Below are 16,517 nucleotides of genomic sequence, written 5' to 3'. Positions count from 1 at the left end.
GCATGGTTTATTGGAGAAATCAGTGGTGCTTAAAGCATTTGTCCCAATTGCACCTCTGTGGTAGACCTGAGATTGTTAACATGTTCCCAGCACGGTAATGATAGTATCAGTTAAACCAGTGAGCTGAACACGGAATACATCAATAGCATCCTGCTCATCAGCCAGTTACATTTACAGTGGCAAATTTCTTAAACAGCAGAATGAGGCCAGGCATCTCTTCAGATGGGTTGATAGCCTTTAAGTTTACCAATACCCTGACTCTGGGGATAAAGAAATTAAAGGACATCCTGCACAAATCCCCAATTAACACATCTTGATCAGCACTCAATTCGGAAGGCTGGCCTCTTTTCAATACACAAGATGGCTAAACCATTGACATTTCTTTTATGTGCTCATTATCTGTGACCAACAATCTTTGAAGTTCATTTAGTAGAGTCACAAGTAGGCTTACATTAACACTACAATGAAGTTACTGTGGAAATCCCCTCGTTGTCACCGTCACTGAGGGTGAATTTAGCATGGCTAGAGCACCTAACCAGCACGTAGACCAGACTGGGTAAGCATGGCAGCCTTCCTTCCTGAAAGGGCATTAGTTAACCAGGTCCAGTACTTTGAAGCTTGGTTGCCCCTTACAGTGGCAAAGGAGCTTCTTACATTAGGCTTCCATCCCATTTAAATGTTTCAGGTGAGTTGTAAGTTGCCAAGCTGGTGAAATGAACATTGAGGTTCCCAGCCCCACTTTGAGGCTGTTATCCCTGCACCACATACTGCAATGCCAGGCAAGGGAACAGAGGAACATAGAAACAGTAGGAGGCCATTCAGTCCCTCAAGTCTGCTCTGCCATTCAGTAAAATCATTGTTGATCCATGTACCTGCCCTAGGCCCATATCCCTCTATACCTCTGCTCAATAAAAATTTGTCTATCTCAGACTTCAACCCAACAATTGAACCAGCATCCACTGTCGTTTGAGGAAGAGAGTTCCAAACCTCCACCCTTCTCTGCGGATAGAAGTGTTTTCTAACATCTCTCCTGAATGGCTTGGCACAAATTTTTAGATTGTGGCCCCTGATGCTCGAGACTTCAACTCGTGGAAAGAGTTTATCCTTATCCACCCTGTCCTTCTCTGTAAATATTGTGTAGACCTCTATCAGATTCCCCCCTCAACTTTCCGAATTCAAGAGAATAAGGGCTTATTTTGTCTAATCTCTCCTTGTAACTTAATCCCTGAAGCCCAGGTGTCATTCTTGTGAGAGCATTGAAAAATGAGCTTGATGAGCCTTCTGAAAACTTTTTTGTCTCAGGAAGTCTCAGGAACAGAAGACAAAGAAATTTCCACCCGCTTAAACTTAAAACCACACGGAATGTTGCCATGAATACAGTAACCAGTTACATTGAAGCAGAAATTCTGTGGAAAGTCAGTCGGGGGCAAGTTACAGTGCTGTCGAGAAGAATCCTAATCTACTGATCTAAATGGTGTTTGCAGGTTTAGGCCAGGTATTGTACTGAGATGAAAGCAAAATAATGCGTATGCTGGAATCTGAAACATAAACAAAAAATGCTGGAAAATCTCAGCAGGTCTGACAGCATCTGTGGAGAGAGAACAGATGATGTGGCGGTGCCGGCGTTGGACTGGGGTAAGTGCAGTAAGATGTCTCACAGCATCAGGTTAAAATCCAACAGGTTTATTTGGTATCGCAAACCACAAATTTGTGCTACCTGTTGGACTTTAACCTGGTGTTATGAGACTCGTTACAGAAAGAACAGAGCCAATGTGCAGAATTTTACCGGCTCGCCCTCCCGAGGCTCGTAAGATCCTGTCCGAGGCCAAGAGAGAATGCCGTTCTGCAAGTCTCGCCCCCCCTAATTTCTGGTAAAATCTGGATAGCCCTTCATCAGACCCTTCACTCTGACGAAGATTCATCCAGACTCGAAACGTTGGCTCTATTCTCTCTCCACCGATGCTGCCAGACCTGCTGTGATTTCCCAGCATTTCCTGTTTTCATTACATCTGTGAGTACGTTATTGACATTAAGTCATTACTCTCTGAGAATTGAATGTATCTATGGCAAAATGTCCATTCCTTGAATTAAAGTTAGAATTATTCATTATGATTTAGTTTCTTTAAAAAGCGATTGAAAATAAGATGGGGAGATTTACCCTTTACTTTGTCATTATGACCCAGAGTAAGATGATAAGATCACTTCAGTAATAACACACGTTTCCTCTCCTTTTCTCCAGATCAAAATCACGTTGAGTTTTGTTGTCATTTGTCAAGAGGATCACTAGATCCCAAAGAACCGCCTACATATGAATATGTAAAGTTTTTAGGAAGCTTTAGATTTCACAACATTGGTGAGTTCAAATTACCATTTTTTACATGTCCCACCGCTTATTAATAATTTCAAGGCCAGCAAGGGATCAAAAACAAATTTAACAGTCCCCTTGAGGCTCTTTACTGAAACCCCATAAATTATTGAAATAAAATGCCTTTTGCCACAGGCAATTCAGATTTTGTAAATCATTAGGCTGAATGTTGCCACAGGTTCCAGGGCTGCAGTGTCAGGACAAAATGAGGCTCCTGAAGCCACACATTATGGGGGCAGTCTTCCCAAAGGATGTCTCCGAGCTGGCCATTTAGTTAAGGATGGTGGTCAGCCTCCCAATGCTCTCAGGGTCTAGTCATTGGGCTGGCAGCTCTGAGACCTTGGTATCCCCGTCTGGACTGAGGCTGGACTCTGAGGGAACTTTAACATGAAGGGATTCTTCCTGGGCTATCCATCATGGACTTCGAGCTCCAGGCCGGAATGTTAAATGAGGTGGATGGGAAACTATTCCAATGGTTTGCTCTCGATCGTGACTGTGGTCTTTTACAATCATATCCCTCTCATAGCAACCTAGGGCTCCCATAGCCCTTGATCTCCAGCCTCCATAGAGCTGGTGACTTCTGTACACAGCATGGGGAAAGATGGATGACATTCTGCTGGTGACAAAATGGAGAAAAGGCCACAGCATTGCCCCTAACCTCAACAATTCATGTTGGTCGCCATCCTCCATGATGTCGGCAGCCAACCCACTTCCTAGCCTGCCTCTGGAAGGGGGCCCTGGCAGTGGGAATGCTTGAGAGGGCCACCCCCAATACAGTGACACAGTGGTTAGCACTGCTGCCTCATAGCGTCAGGGATCCAGTTCAATTCCAGTCTCAGGTGTGGAGTCTGCGTGTTCTCCCCGTGTGTGTGTGGATTTCCACTGGGTGCTCTGTTTTCTCCCACAGACCAAAGATGTGTGGGTTAGGTGGATTGGCCATGCTAGATTAACCCTAGTGCTGGGGGATTAGCAGGGTAAATATGAGGGGCTACGGCAATTGGGCATGGGTGGGATTGTGGTCAGTGTAGACTCAATGGGCTGAATGGCCTCCTTCTGCACTGTAGTGATTCCATGACGCCCTGCTATCCCCCCCTTCCCTATCTCCATGCCAACTATCATAATACTGGGGCAATTTCAGCCCATTTTATTAGAAGGATGCATCAGTTCAGATTTTATCGTACTTGCACAATGTTTCGTGATGACAGCCTTACAAGTTGAAGCGAAACTGTTTGTCATGTTCTGAAAAGGCATTATTGTCATTCCAGTGCCTATGTCTTCTTGCAATGGCTTTGAATCAGCCATCTCAAGGTCACTTAGATCTACAGCAAAGGAACAAGTCTGCCTTGTGGCTACAGTCCGCCTTGTCATCCCACAGTTTTTAAAGGTAAATACAATGAACATATTCATTTTTAGACATTCCTCAAATCCCCCGATTAAAATGTGAATAAAAGTAGAAACACCTGATTTCTTAATGTTGCCCTCCTGCATTAACTTCACTTTAATGAAAGTGGCCATGTTATTTTAGACCCTCCAATGTAAAATATAAATAAAACTGCAGACACGAGTGGCTAACTTAATTCTATAAACCCTTATTGTCTTATTGTGATGTCTTTTCTATTGTGGAATGCTTTTTCCCAGGGATTTTGTTTCCTTATTGGTGCTACAAGTTCCCCCCATGTATGCTGTTTATAAACCCAGGAGTTGGTTAGAATAGAAATGCCATAGAAACCTTACAGTGCAGAAAGAGGCCATTCAGCCCACTGAGTCTGCACTGGCAACAATCCCACCTAGGCCCCCAAATTCACATATTTACCCCCGATAATCCCTCTAATCTTACTATTTATTATTTTCATGACTGAAGTCATTAAGAATGGGCCTCCCCACTGGAATACCCCCCTTCTTCCCCCCGTCACCATATAGGGACAACTCTGCCAGCTGCGTGGATTCACATCACCGGCATTCCCAACAAACGGGGAATTAGCAAACAAATCCCTCCAGGACACATAGTTTAAATACAGCCCCCTGTGGGGAAGCGGGTCATGCCTGGGTATTACCCTGGCGCTGTCCTTGGCAGTGTCCCCTGGCACTGCCCCACATGTCCTGGGAGGAGGAGAGGAAGGGGGTGGGGAGTGAGATCCTGTATCTGTGGAAGGGGAGGGGGGTTTAATTTATTTTGTTTTTTTACATCGGGGGTGATCTTGATCTGTCAGGAGCTGGGTTTGCTGGCAGTGGGTGTAGAGATGCATTCAGAACCTGCCCCTTCAGCATGAGGTTGTGGGATCCGCCTCCAGGACTTTCTTTCAGAGTGTTTAAAAATTTGGCTGCCAACGGGACTGGAGGATCCTCCCGGCAGCCAATATCTCTTTACATGGCACAGTGTCATATTTTTATAACACCCTCGCGAAGTGCCTTAGGAGGCTGGAGGGTGGCACAGTGGTTAGCATTGCTGCCTCACAGCGCCAAAGACCCAGGTTGGATTCCCAGCTTGGGCCACTGTCAGTGTGGAGGTTGTATGTTCTCCCCATGTCTGCGGGGGTTTCCTCCAGGTGCTCTGGTTTCCTCCCACATTCCAAAGATGTGCAGGTTAGGTTGATTGGCCATGCTAAATTAGTCAAGGGGATTAGTAGGGTGAAGGAATGGGGTACAGGGATAGTAGATGGGATTGTTTTCGGTGCAGACTCGATGGGCCAAATGGCCTCCTTCACACTGTAGAGATTCTACGATTTTAGTACTTTACTGGAGTAGTTGTTGATAATTGTAGTTTTCTCTCGGCAAATGTTCACAATCATAATGATCCAGTAAGTTTGATCACTTCTGTCTGTTTTTAATGCAGGAACTGTGCAATGTGGAAGAATCCTACGAAGAATTTACATCACGGCATAGTTTAGAGTGGAAATTCCTATTTCTGGATCACAGGTAATCCTGCAAAGCCTTATTGCTTGTATCCTGTGGATTATTCCTCCTTTCCCACTTCTCCCTTACTAAAGGAAACTTAATATTCTTTGTTGTGTTTGGTATCGCAATACACCTGCATCTTCCAACCTGTTCATAGTCAGACTTTTATTGCTCTCTGTTTTAAACATTTAACCTGCACAGTAAGTATTAATACTGGGGTTGGAACTGGGCAGAAGAGTTTTGAGAATAAGATATGGGCAACAGAGATTTGGAAATAATAAATGGGTCAGAGATGCTGGAATCAAAATGCGTGCACAGTGACCCTGAACTGTCAGCCTCTCAATCACTGATCAGCCTGATCACTGGGCAGCCTGGGACCCCTGCAGCGCTGCCCCTCTGGAGAATTCAATCCTGGGCCTGCTAATAGTATTTAAATGCTCTTTAAATGCTAGCCCTGCCTCCCAGCTGATTTCCAGCGCTGTGCAGACACCATTGGAAATCTGGGCCTGGGAGATGCACGCACGGCACAAACACCTACGGGAATCCTGCAAATCGGCCAACGCGTGGTTCTCCCGGCCCGCTGCACTAAAAAGATTAGGGCAGCACGATGGGAAAACTCCCCCCCCCATCTTGCTGGTGAGAATTACGTTCCCTGATTTTCGCCGTATTTTTTGCCCACATTGCTGTCCTTGATGGAGGCTAACATGAGCTGAAAATCACCCCCATTGAATTCGAGCCGGAGACTTCGGACAGTTCCAATATACTTCCCAAAATAGCCAGTTAGGAAATGTTCAACAGGTTAAAACCTACTCTAACTCCTGGGTTACTCTGGAACTGATTCCCCAATCGCTTACACTATCACTCTTAACTATTCCCACTCCCACCACCCCAGTCTATACACCTGGAGTGGCACAGTGGCACAGTGGTTAACACTGCTGCCTTGCAGTACCAGGGACCCGGGTTCGATTTCCGGCTTGGGTCACTGCCCATGAGAAATTTCTACGTTCTCCCCGTGTCTGAGTGGTTTCCTCTGGGTGCTCAGGTTTCCTCCCACAGTCTGAAAGACATGCTGGTTAGGCACATTGACTCAAACAGGCGCTGGAATGTGGCGACTAGGAGAATCTCACAGTAACTTTATTGCAGTGTTAATGTAAGCCTTACTTGTGACTAATAAATACACTTTAACCCCACAGATCCAAAACAAACCCCCCACCCCAACAAGCCACAGATTACCCCCAGCTTTCCTGACCCAACCACATGCCCACCTGGCTACCTACTCACCCACCTCTGGAACAAGCTGCCAGAGGTAGTAGTGCAGGCGAGTAAAATTTTGTCTTTTAAAGTCCATGTAGTCTACATGGATTTTAGCAAGGCCTTTGATGAGGTACCACATGGTAGGTTGTTGCATAAGGTTAAATCTCACGGGATTCAGGGTGTGGTGTCTAAATGGATACAAAATTGGCTTCTTGACAGAAACCAGAGGGTGGTTGTAGAGAGTTGTTTTTCAAACTGGAGGCCTGTGACCAGCAGTGTGCCTCAGGGATAAGTGCTGGGTCCGCTGTTACTTGTTGTTTGTGTTAATGATTTGGATGAGAATGTAGGAGGCATGGTTAGTAAGTTTGCAGATGACACCAAGATTGGTGGCATAGTGGAGAGTAAAGAAAGTTATCTCCAATTGCAACAGAATCTTGATCAATTGGGCCAGCGGGCTGGCAAAAGGCAGATGGAGTTTAATTTAGACAAATGCGAGGTGATGCATTTTGGTAGATTGAACCAGGGTAGGACTTACTCAGTAAATGATAGGGCGTTGGGGAGAGTTACAGAACAAAGAGATCTAGGGGTACATGTTCATAGCTCCTTAAAAGTGGAGTCAGAAGTGGACAGAGTGATGAAGAAGGCATTCGGCATGCTTGGTTTCATCGGTCAGAACATTGAATGTAGGAGTTGGAACATCTTCTTGAAGTTGTACAAGACATTGGTAAGGCCACACTTGGGATACTGTGTGCAATTCTGGTCAACCTATTATAGAAAGGATACTATTGAACTAGAAAGAGTGCAGAAAAGATTGACTAGGATGTTACTGGGACTTGATGGATTGAGTTTTAAGGAGAGACTGGATAGACTGGGACTTTTTTTCTGTGGAGCATAGGAGGCTGAGGGATGAGGTTTATAGAGGCTTATAGAATAATGAGGGGCACAGATCAGCTACATAGTCAATATCTTTTCCCAAAGATAGGGGAGTCTAAAACTAGAGGGCATAGATTTAAGGTGAGAGGGGAGAGATGCAGAAGTGTCCAGAGGGGCATTTTTTTCACACAGAGGGTGGTGAGTGTGTGGAACAAGCTGCCAGAGGTAGTAGTAGAGGCGGGTACAATTTTGCCTTTTAAAAAGCATTTTGATAGTTACATGGGTACGATGGGAACAGAGGGATGGGGGCCAAATGTGGGCAATTGGGATTAGCTTAGGGGTTTTAAAAAAAAAGGGTTGCATGGACAAGTTAGGCCAAAGGGCCTGTTTCCATGCTGTAAACCTCTATGACTCTATGACTCTTTTAGACAGTTACATGGAAAAGCTGGGCATAGAGAGATGTGGGCCAAACGAGAGCAACTGGGATGACTAGCAGTAGTGGTTAATAAAAAGGGTGGCATGGACAAGTTGGGCCGAAGGGCCTGTTTCCATGCTGTAAACCTCTATGACTCTATTACCAACTTACCCACATACCCATCTCAGCCAACTGCCCCCTAACAATTCATCTCATTCATTCACTCACCATTCTCAAGAGCAACGACGCGTGGGCAATAAATGCTGGCCTAATCTGTAATGCCCACATCCCATAAATGAATTTTTAAAAAATTCACCTACCCATTCACTGACAGTCAGTTTAAACTTATCGTATGTACAGCAACTCGTCTTGTCCAAAGAGCCTATTATCTTCCCTAATAAAACTGCGATCCATTGGATTTCCCCGACAGACTCCCGGTTCCTTTATTTCTGGGATGGCTGGGTTCGGAAGACCCCGGTAAAAATGCAGCCTCAGGCCAGGAGAATTTCCGGATGCTGTGGCAATCTGATGATGGTTGCCGCTCCCCGGAAGTTCCCGGCCTATCCTGCTGGAAACGTTTCTCAAGTCGGGCAATAGCTGTGGAGATGAAAACAGACACAGCGTTTCTGGTCGATTACCTTTCACCAGGACTAGGGGGACGGGTAGCAAGTCATCACTGGACAACAAAGACAGCATCAACATGCATTTATATTGCACCTTTAACAAACTAAAGATACTTTAGAAGAACATTATCCAACAAAATTTGACACTGAGCCTTTAGGGCAAGTGAGAGGTAGGTTTCATGGGTTTAAAAGAGGAGGGGGTAGAATTCCAGATTGTAGGACCTCAACAACTGAAGACAGGTTTGCCATTGGTAGAATGATTAAAATTGTGCTGGTCAAGATGCCTGAATTGGATGTGCACCGATATAGTTGTAAAGTTAGAGGAGACAACAGAGATGGCAGAAGGTGTGTATGTGAGGGTGGGGTGATAGGGTTCTGCCTGGAAATTAAGGGTGAGATGTTACAGTCAGGCATTATTTTAGTTGGGAAGCAATGCAAATGATCGAGTTGATGGGATAATGGCCTTGATGTTCATAAGGACATGGGCAGTAGAGTTTTAAATGACCTCAGGTTTATAGAGAATCCAGTGAGGAGGCTGGCAGGGAGGACACTGGAACAGTCCGTCTAGAGCAGACCTGTCCAGCCATTTCACTTGAGAGCATATTTGCATATTTTTGTCATTCAAGGGGCCGATGTGGAAATTTCAGAAAGACACATTTGCCACAACGTTAAACTGAATTTCCAAATAACTCTCAGTGTTAAGAAAAGAGACAATTGCTGAGCAAAAAAAAGATAAAGCAATGTATTATCAATAAACTGCTAACTTTTAAAAAGCCATTCATAAAAGTGACCTGAATGTGAGAGGGTCGGAGTGTGTGTGCCACGCTCACACCCAGTTTCAGGGTCTCGCTCATTCTCCCTCAGCCACTGTGAGTGTGAGTGTGAGTGCAAGAATGAGAGTGAGCACCCTGAGATTGGGAAAAACTCTTACACAAACACACAGTCTCTCACTCCCACACACGCATGTGCACACACATACAGTCTCTCACACACACATACCCTCTCTCATCTGCCCTGACAGTCACACACGTGTACACACACATACTCTCTCACTCCCACACACACTCAGTCTCTCTCGCTCTCTCATTCTCCCCCCCAGCCCCACCCTGCACGCTCACTCTTTCAGTCCTACACACTCAATCTTGCACACCCACACACCCACACACACACACACACACACACACACACACACACACACACACACACACACACACATAACACACACACACAGATGGATGATTTTAAGGAGATAGAAGTAAGTAACCTTTATTATGATGGATATATGTATGGTCATTTCAGTTGGTTTACCCTCAGACTTTTGTGAGGGAGACGAGTGGAGTCAGTCACTGACTTGAGAACTGTAATTTATATCAGGTGCCAAAGACAATGACTGGGATTACGGCCTCACTCATCCCAAGACCTGAAAATGCCTTAGGCCAATGGACCTTCCCATTGTTTGCCCCTTGCCTGCTCCAATTCCCGTGGCAGGTGGGGCAGTAAAATTCCAGCCAATGGCTTAGTAAATTCAGTGTTTAGTTGGATGAAATTTCTGTTCATACAGTCGACAAGCAGTCTGATAGTGCGGAAATAGTGAAAAGATTGCAGGAGATGGTCATGAAGTAGAGTCAGGAATTATGGCTGTGTTGGAATTCATCGTGTTTTCTCTCAATCCTATCCTGTGATCCTGACACTTCAGCTTGCCAATCGAAGAGTTGACATCTTCCTTCTTTCATTCATTTTCTTTTTCTTTTTATCTGCCTGCAGCTTAAATGCTGAGAACGCAGCATAATAACTGTTTCTAGCCAGGAATGTGTTACTTTGTGGCCTTAATGAAATTTTGTTTACTTATGTTCTCCTGGGATTTTTAGACTAGGTATGCAGAGTCATGTGAGTTTTGGTTAGGTTGATTGACAAGGACAGAGTCATGTGGTTAATGGGAGAAGTTACGCTTGCAGGGAAAAAAAAGTTTCATTTTCAATTTAAAATAAAGAGTAGTTGCTGCCTGGAGCTGGTAGGAAGAAGGAAGTCTCTCTCTCTCTCTCTCTCCCTCTCTCCCCTGAAAGCTCCAAGATTGTTAACCTAAGTCAAAACAAAGTATGCCTGTGTTTAGCTAACTAATTTTAAAGACTGGTTTAAGTCTGTTAGGAAAGTATTGCTTGATTGGAGCTAATCATGATAGGTTAGACTTGTATCTTGCCATGTTTAAATGTTGTTCAACTGTTAAAAATAAGCTAATTCACTTGTTATACTTAACCTGTGCTGTTAAATAAAGATTCCTAGTTTGTCAGTGGAATCGCATTTGGAGTGAAACATCCTATCCTCACATTTATGTCAAAATAGTAAATTGTTGGAATCCAGTCCAGATTCATAATTTACCTTGGAGCTTCTGATCCAGTCCTCTAACTCTGACAAGGAGAGACTTACACTTTTGTCACTCTGTTGGATGTTTCAGTTAACCAGCAATGTAGGCTGAAAATGAGAAGCAAACTAGCACACAGAAGTGTGAAACAGGTTTGACAGATCACATTGATCTGCTGGACCCACAATCCAAACCCGAGGGTCTCAGGCAATAGTGCTCATGTTTCTAGGCCAGAGAGCCCTTGGGTCAAGACCCATTCAAGCTCTTGCTCACCATGTCCATGCAGATCCCACCTAATCCTTATCTTGCTGTTATTTGTACAGCCCAATTGCAAAAGCTGTTGATCAGAATTCTCCAATCCTACTGCAGTTAATTGAGATTTGGCTGAGTGCCAAACTCTCCATTCCCACAGGCAGTGGTGGCAGAGCAGACAGCATCGGAGAATTCTGGCTATCATGTTTCTATCTACTTGTCCAAATCAGGTCAGAGTTTCACAACTCCGGGATTGCCTCTGTCAGGCCCATATCAGCATGTACCCTGCCCAAACCAGCTTGACAAAATCAAGAAGAATCATAGAATTCCTACAGTGCAGAAGGAGGCCATTCGGCCCGTTAAGAACATAAGAACATAAGAACATAAGAAATAGGAGCAGGAGTAGGCCAACTAGCCCTTCGAGCCTGCCCCGCCATTCAATAAGATCATGGCTGATCTGTCGTGTCTCAGTTCCACATTCCCGCCCTCTCCCCATAACCCTTAATCCCCTCTCTTACCAAAAACCCATCAACCCGCGTCTTAAAAATATTTAGCGAGGCAGCCTCCGCCACCTCAACGGACAGAGAATTCCAGAGATTCACCACCCTTTGAGTGAAGAAGCTCCTCCTCAACTCTGTTCTAAACCACCCCCCCTTTATCTTGAGGCTGTGCCCCCTAGTCCTACTGTCTTTTTTGAGCGGGAAGAGTCTCTCCACCTCTATCCTATCCATCCCATTCATCATCTTATATGTCTCAATGAGATCTCCCCTCATTCTTCTAAACTCTAACGAGTACAAGCCCAGTTTATTCAGCCTCTCCTCATAGCTCAACCCCCTCAACTCCGGTATCAGCCTAGTAAACCTCCTCTGCACTCCCTCCAAGGCCAAAATATCTTTGCGCAGGTGCGGCGCCCAATTCTGCACACAGTACTCCAGCTGCGGCCTCACCAATGCCCTATACAGCTGCAGCAAGACCTCCCTACTTTTATATTCAATCCCCCTCGCTATGAAGGCCAGCATCCCATTTGCCTTCCTGACCACCTGCTGCACCTGCAAGCTGGGTTTTTGCGACTCATGCACAAGGACCCCGAGGTCCCTCTGCACCGTCGCCTGCTGCAGTTTTTCGCCACGTAAGTAATAGTCCTTCCTACCATTATTCCTACCAAAGTGGACCACCTCACACTTGCCAACATTAAATTCCATTTGCCATCTCCTGGCCCATTCGCCCAGCCTATCTAGATCCTTCTGCAGACTCTCCACACCCTCCGCACAATTTGCCTTTCCCCCAATCTTGGTGTCATCAGCAAATTTTGACACCCTACACTCGGTTCCCTCCTCCAGATCATCTATATAAATGGTAAAAAGCTGAGGCCCCAGCACCGACCCCTGGGGCACTCCACTAGTCACCATCCGCCAATCTGAATAGCACCCGTTGACCCCCACTCTCTGCCTCCTATTTGACAACCAATCCTCTATCCACGCTAACACCCTACCCCCAACTCCATGTCCCCCGACCTTCTGCAATAACCTCTTGTGAGGTACTTTGTCAAACGCCTTCTGAAAATCCAGAAAGACCACATCCACCGGCTCTCCTCTATCCACCGCCCTAGACACATCCTCATAGAACTCCAGTAAATTTGTCAGACACGACTTCCCTTTAACGAAACCGTGCTGCGTCTGCTCTATCAAGCAATTCCCCTCAAGATGCCTCGCTATTTCCTCCTTGATGACGGATTCTAACATTTTACCTACAACAGACGTTAAACTAACCGGCCTATAATTCCCTGCCTTTTGCCTGGCACCCTTCTTAAACAACGGCGTAACATTAGCCACTTTCCAATCTTCCGGCACTTCCCCGGAATCCAGCGACGTTTGGAAAATAACCACCAAGGCATCCACTATCACCTCCGCCATTTCTTTCAGAACCCTCGGATGCATTCCATCCGGTCCTGGGGACTTGCCAACAATCAGTCTCTCCAGTCTGTCAAGCACCGCCTGTCTAGTAACAATAATGTCATTGACCCTCCAGTCCTACCACCTCTCCATCGCTAACACCCGGCAAATTATTCACGTCTTCCTCTGTGAAGACCAAAACAAAAAAGTTATTCAAGACCTCAGCCATTTCCCCATCCCCTACCACTAATTCCCCCCTCTCATCCTCTAAGGGTCCAACGTTCTCCCTAGCCAGCCTCTTCCTTTTTATATATTTATAAAAACTCTTGCTATCCTTTTTTATATTAAGCGCTAGCCCAGCTTCATAGTTTCTCCTACCCTTCTTTATCAACTTCTTTGTCAATCCTTGTTGACATTTAAACCTCTCCCAATCCTCTTCTCGCCCACTACTGTTAGCTACTCTAAACGCCTCCGCTTTTAATTTAACACTTTCCTTCACCTCCTTCGTTATCCACGGCTTATTACCTCTCCTCCTATGGTCCTTTTTAACCATCGGAATAAATTTCTGCTGAGCACCAAGAAAGATCTCCTTAAAGATCCTCCACTGCTCCTCAGCAGATCTACCTTCCAACGCGCTCCCCCAGTCAACATTCGCCAATTCTTCTCTCATCCTACCGTACTCCCCTCTGTTCAAACAAAGGACGCGTGTCCGGGAACCCACTTTCTCCTCCTCCATCTGCACCAGAAACTCCACCATACAATGATCACTCTCCCCAAGAGGATCCTTCACCGCAAGGTCCCAATTCTACCCGCCTCATTACATAACACCAGATCCAAGATAGCTCGCTCCCTCGTTGGCTCCAACACACACTGTTCAAGGAAATTATCCCGGCAGCATTCCAAGAACTCCTCAAGCCCACCGCGTCCAACATGGGTCGACCAATCAATATGCAGATTGAAATCTCCCATAATTACGGCCGTTCCATTCCTGCACGCCGCACTTATTTGCGCGTTAACAGCCCACCCCACCTCCAGATCATTATTCGGCTGCACTGATCACAATTCCCACCAGATCCTATCCCTGTAATCACATGTATTTACCCTGTTGACTCCCCTGACACTAAGGGACAATTTAGCATGGCCAGTCAACCTAACCTGCACATCTTTGGACCATGGCAGGAAACCAGAGCACAAAGGAAACCCACGCAGACACGGGGAGAATGTGCAGACTTCGCACAAACAATGACGCAAGCCAGGAATCGAACCCAGGTCCCTGGCGCTGTGATGCAGCAGTGCTAACCACTGTGCTACCGTGCTACCCCATGTCCTTGATATGTGACTATTTTGTCTTGTGTTCATCCATATCTGAGCCTCTTGGATTCTGCTTATGTGTTTACCTTTTACTTTTCACACAACCACCAAATTTCTGCTGAATGTTTCCTTTTAACAATTTGGTCAGCGAATTAAATCACAATTTCTCATCAAACTGTTTTTGGACTAAACACATTACCAGGGGGAATTTTTTAAAAAGTTCAATATAATATTCAGTTTAACAATAAAAGTGCACAGTCAGTCATAGTATTTAATTTGGTATTTGTTAGAGATTTCTCTGGACTCAGACAAGGGTTCATGTGGAAATGAATGCCATGTTTTCGGATGATGTCACTGAGGGGGCAGAATGTGGATGGGAAATAGGAGGAGTCCAAGGATAGATCCCTGGGGGACAGAATTGTGAATGATTGTCTGGCTGTAACTGGATCAGTAAGGACGTAATCAAGCATGGTGGCACAGTGGTTAGCACTGCTGCCTCACAGGGCTAGGGACCTGGGTTTGATTCCCAGCTTGGGCCACTGCCTGTGTGGAATTTGCATGTTCTCTGCGTGGGTTTCCTCCGGATGCTCCAATTTTCTCCCACAGTCCAAAGATGTGCTTTGGTTGGTTGGCCATGCTAAATTGCCCCTTAGACTCACAGGATGTGTAGGTTGGAAAGATTAGTGGGGTAAATGTGTGGGGTTGTGGAACCTTAGGTGGGATTGTTGTTGGTGCAGACTGTATGGGCTGGATGGCCTCCTTCTGCACTGTAGGGTTTCTATGATCTATTTGCACCTCGACAATATCTATCACAACCTCAGGCATCCCAAAATGTTTTTGAGTCAATAAAGTACATTTGAAATGCAGTTGTAATGAACATCAATGCGGAAACATGTTCCTCTGTCAGCCAGTGTAAACCAAGAGAAGGAATTATCCTGGAGTCACAAAGCAGGGCGGAAGCAAGGTTGAGAGGCAGAGTTAATTCTGTAAAATTATTATAGTGCATATACAATGTTTGTAAATGGTCTTGGTTTAGTCAGGTTAATTATTTAAAGAGAGTTGCTGAAAAATAATTAATTCAACATTATATTCAAGATAGGAAAATCATACTAACTGTCCTGGTTTGAGACAATTCACACCTCTTTAACCTGTGATTATCCCTCTCTCCACTCGTATTGCCAGCACTTGTAGCGACTGATTACCTGTAAAGACTCGCATTCCAACCATTATCTCGCAATTGAACCTCTGTCTATACATGCCATGTTTGTGAATCTGCCACTGCACTCATCTGATGAAGGAGCAGCACTCCGAAAGCTGGTGATTCCAAATAAACCTGTTAGACTTTCACCTGGTGTTGTGAAACTTCTTACTATATTCAAGGTGGCTGAGGGAAAAGTTAAATTGAAGCTTTGTTGATATATTGCAAGTTCCAGAGCTAGGCTCATGGTTGAAGGTTAGGTTTGGGAAAGGATAGGGGCATGTTAAACTGAATTACTTTATCCAACAGGTAGCGAACAAATGAACTGACCAGAGAGGAAGATGAGGCAGATGTGTGGAAATATTTAACTAACTGCACAGATATTTGAATGAGTAGGCAATCAGGGGGTACTTATTTTTATGATCAGCCAAATGAACTGGATCATAATTTCTGGTCTACTTATTTTTGTTCCATGTACTGTGAATGTCAATAGTTTCCAGCCTCTCCAAAACTAATGTTCTTCATGTGCCTTGTTCCTCTTTATCAGGGCCCCTCCTATTATAGGTTACTTACCATTCGAAGTGCTAGGAACATCTGGCTACGATTACTACCACGTTGATGACCTGGAACTTCTAGCAAGATGCCATGAACACTGTAGGTGACTGGATATATACGCTAGTGATGGCTAAGGGACTGAGATCAGGGATAGCGTCAGTAATGAGATAGGTGCATTGGTAAACGCATTATAGGTTAGGGAAATCAAACCCTACTGACATTTAACCCCCCCCCCACCCCACATTGGGACTAAAATATGTATGAACAAATTGCACTCTGCACAGCATTCCCTGAAAGCCATGTTTTGGGCTGTCTGGTTTATCTACTTGTTTAATTAGTGGGTTGAAAGATGTGGGAAGTCATAATGACGCTGTAATTTGTGATTGTATTGATGTAGTTTGAATACAGTTGATATTTTATTGTATTCATATGTATGTGTTGGTTTAGCTCAGTTGGCTGCACAGCTGCTTAGCCATGCCAACAGGGCGGATTCACTTCTTGTACCAACTGAGGTTATTCATGAAG

At 45.1% G+C, this 16,517-nt stretch overlaps 1 protein-coding gene across 1 annotated transcript in view; it reads left to right on the top strand.

The window, feature by feature from the left end:
- The window catches only part of LOC145342700 (neuronal PAS domain-containing protein 2-like), a 214,544-nt gene that overhangs the window by 161,276 nt on the left and 36,751 nt on the right, over positions 1-16,517 (top strand). Inside the window, exons 7-10 of the mRNA XM_080188262.1 lie at positions 2,240-2,353; positions 3,631-3,749; positions 5,199-5,281; positions 15,985-16,091. Of these exons, the coding sequence (XP_080044388.1) occupies positions 2,240-2,353; positions 3,631-3,749; positions 5,199-5,281; positions 15,985-16,091 (423 nt within the window). The remainder of the gene's footprint in view (positions 1-2,239; positions 2,354-3,630; positions 3,750-5,198; positions 5,282-15,984; positions 16,092-16,517) is intronic.

The sequence above is a fragment of the Carcharhinus amblyrhynchos genome, chromosome 4 (genome assembly GCF_965287045.1).
Source record: "Carcharhinus amblyrhynchos chromosome 4, sCarAmb.v2.hapA, whole genome shotgun sequence".
Taxonomy (NCBI): domain Eukaryota; kingdom Metazoa; phylum Chordata; class Chondrichthyes; order Carcharhiniformes; family Carcharhinidae; genus Carcharhinus; species Carcharhinus amblyrhynchos.
Note: the sequence above shows the minus strand (reverse complement) of the source record. Positions and strands in the feature narration are given on the sequence as shown.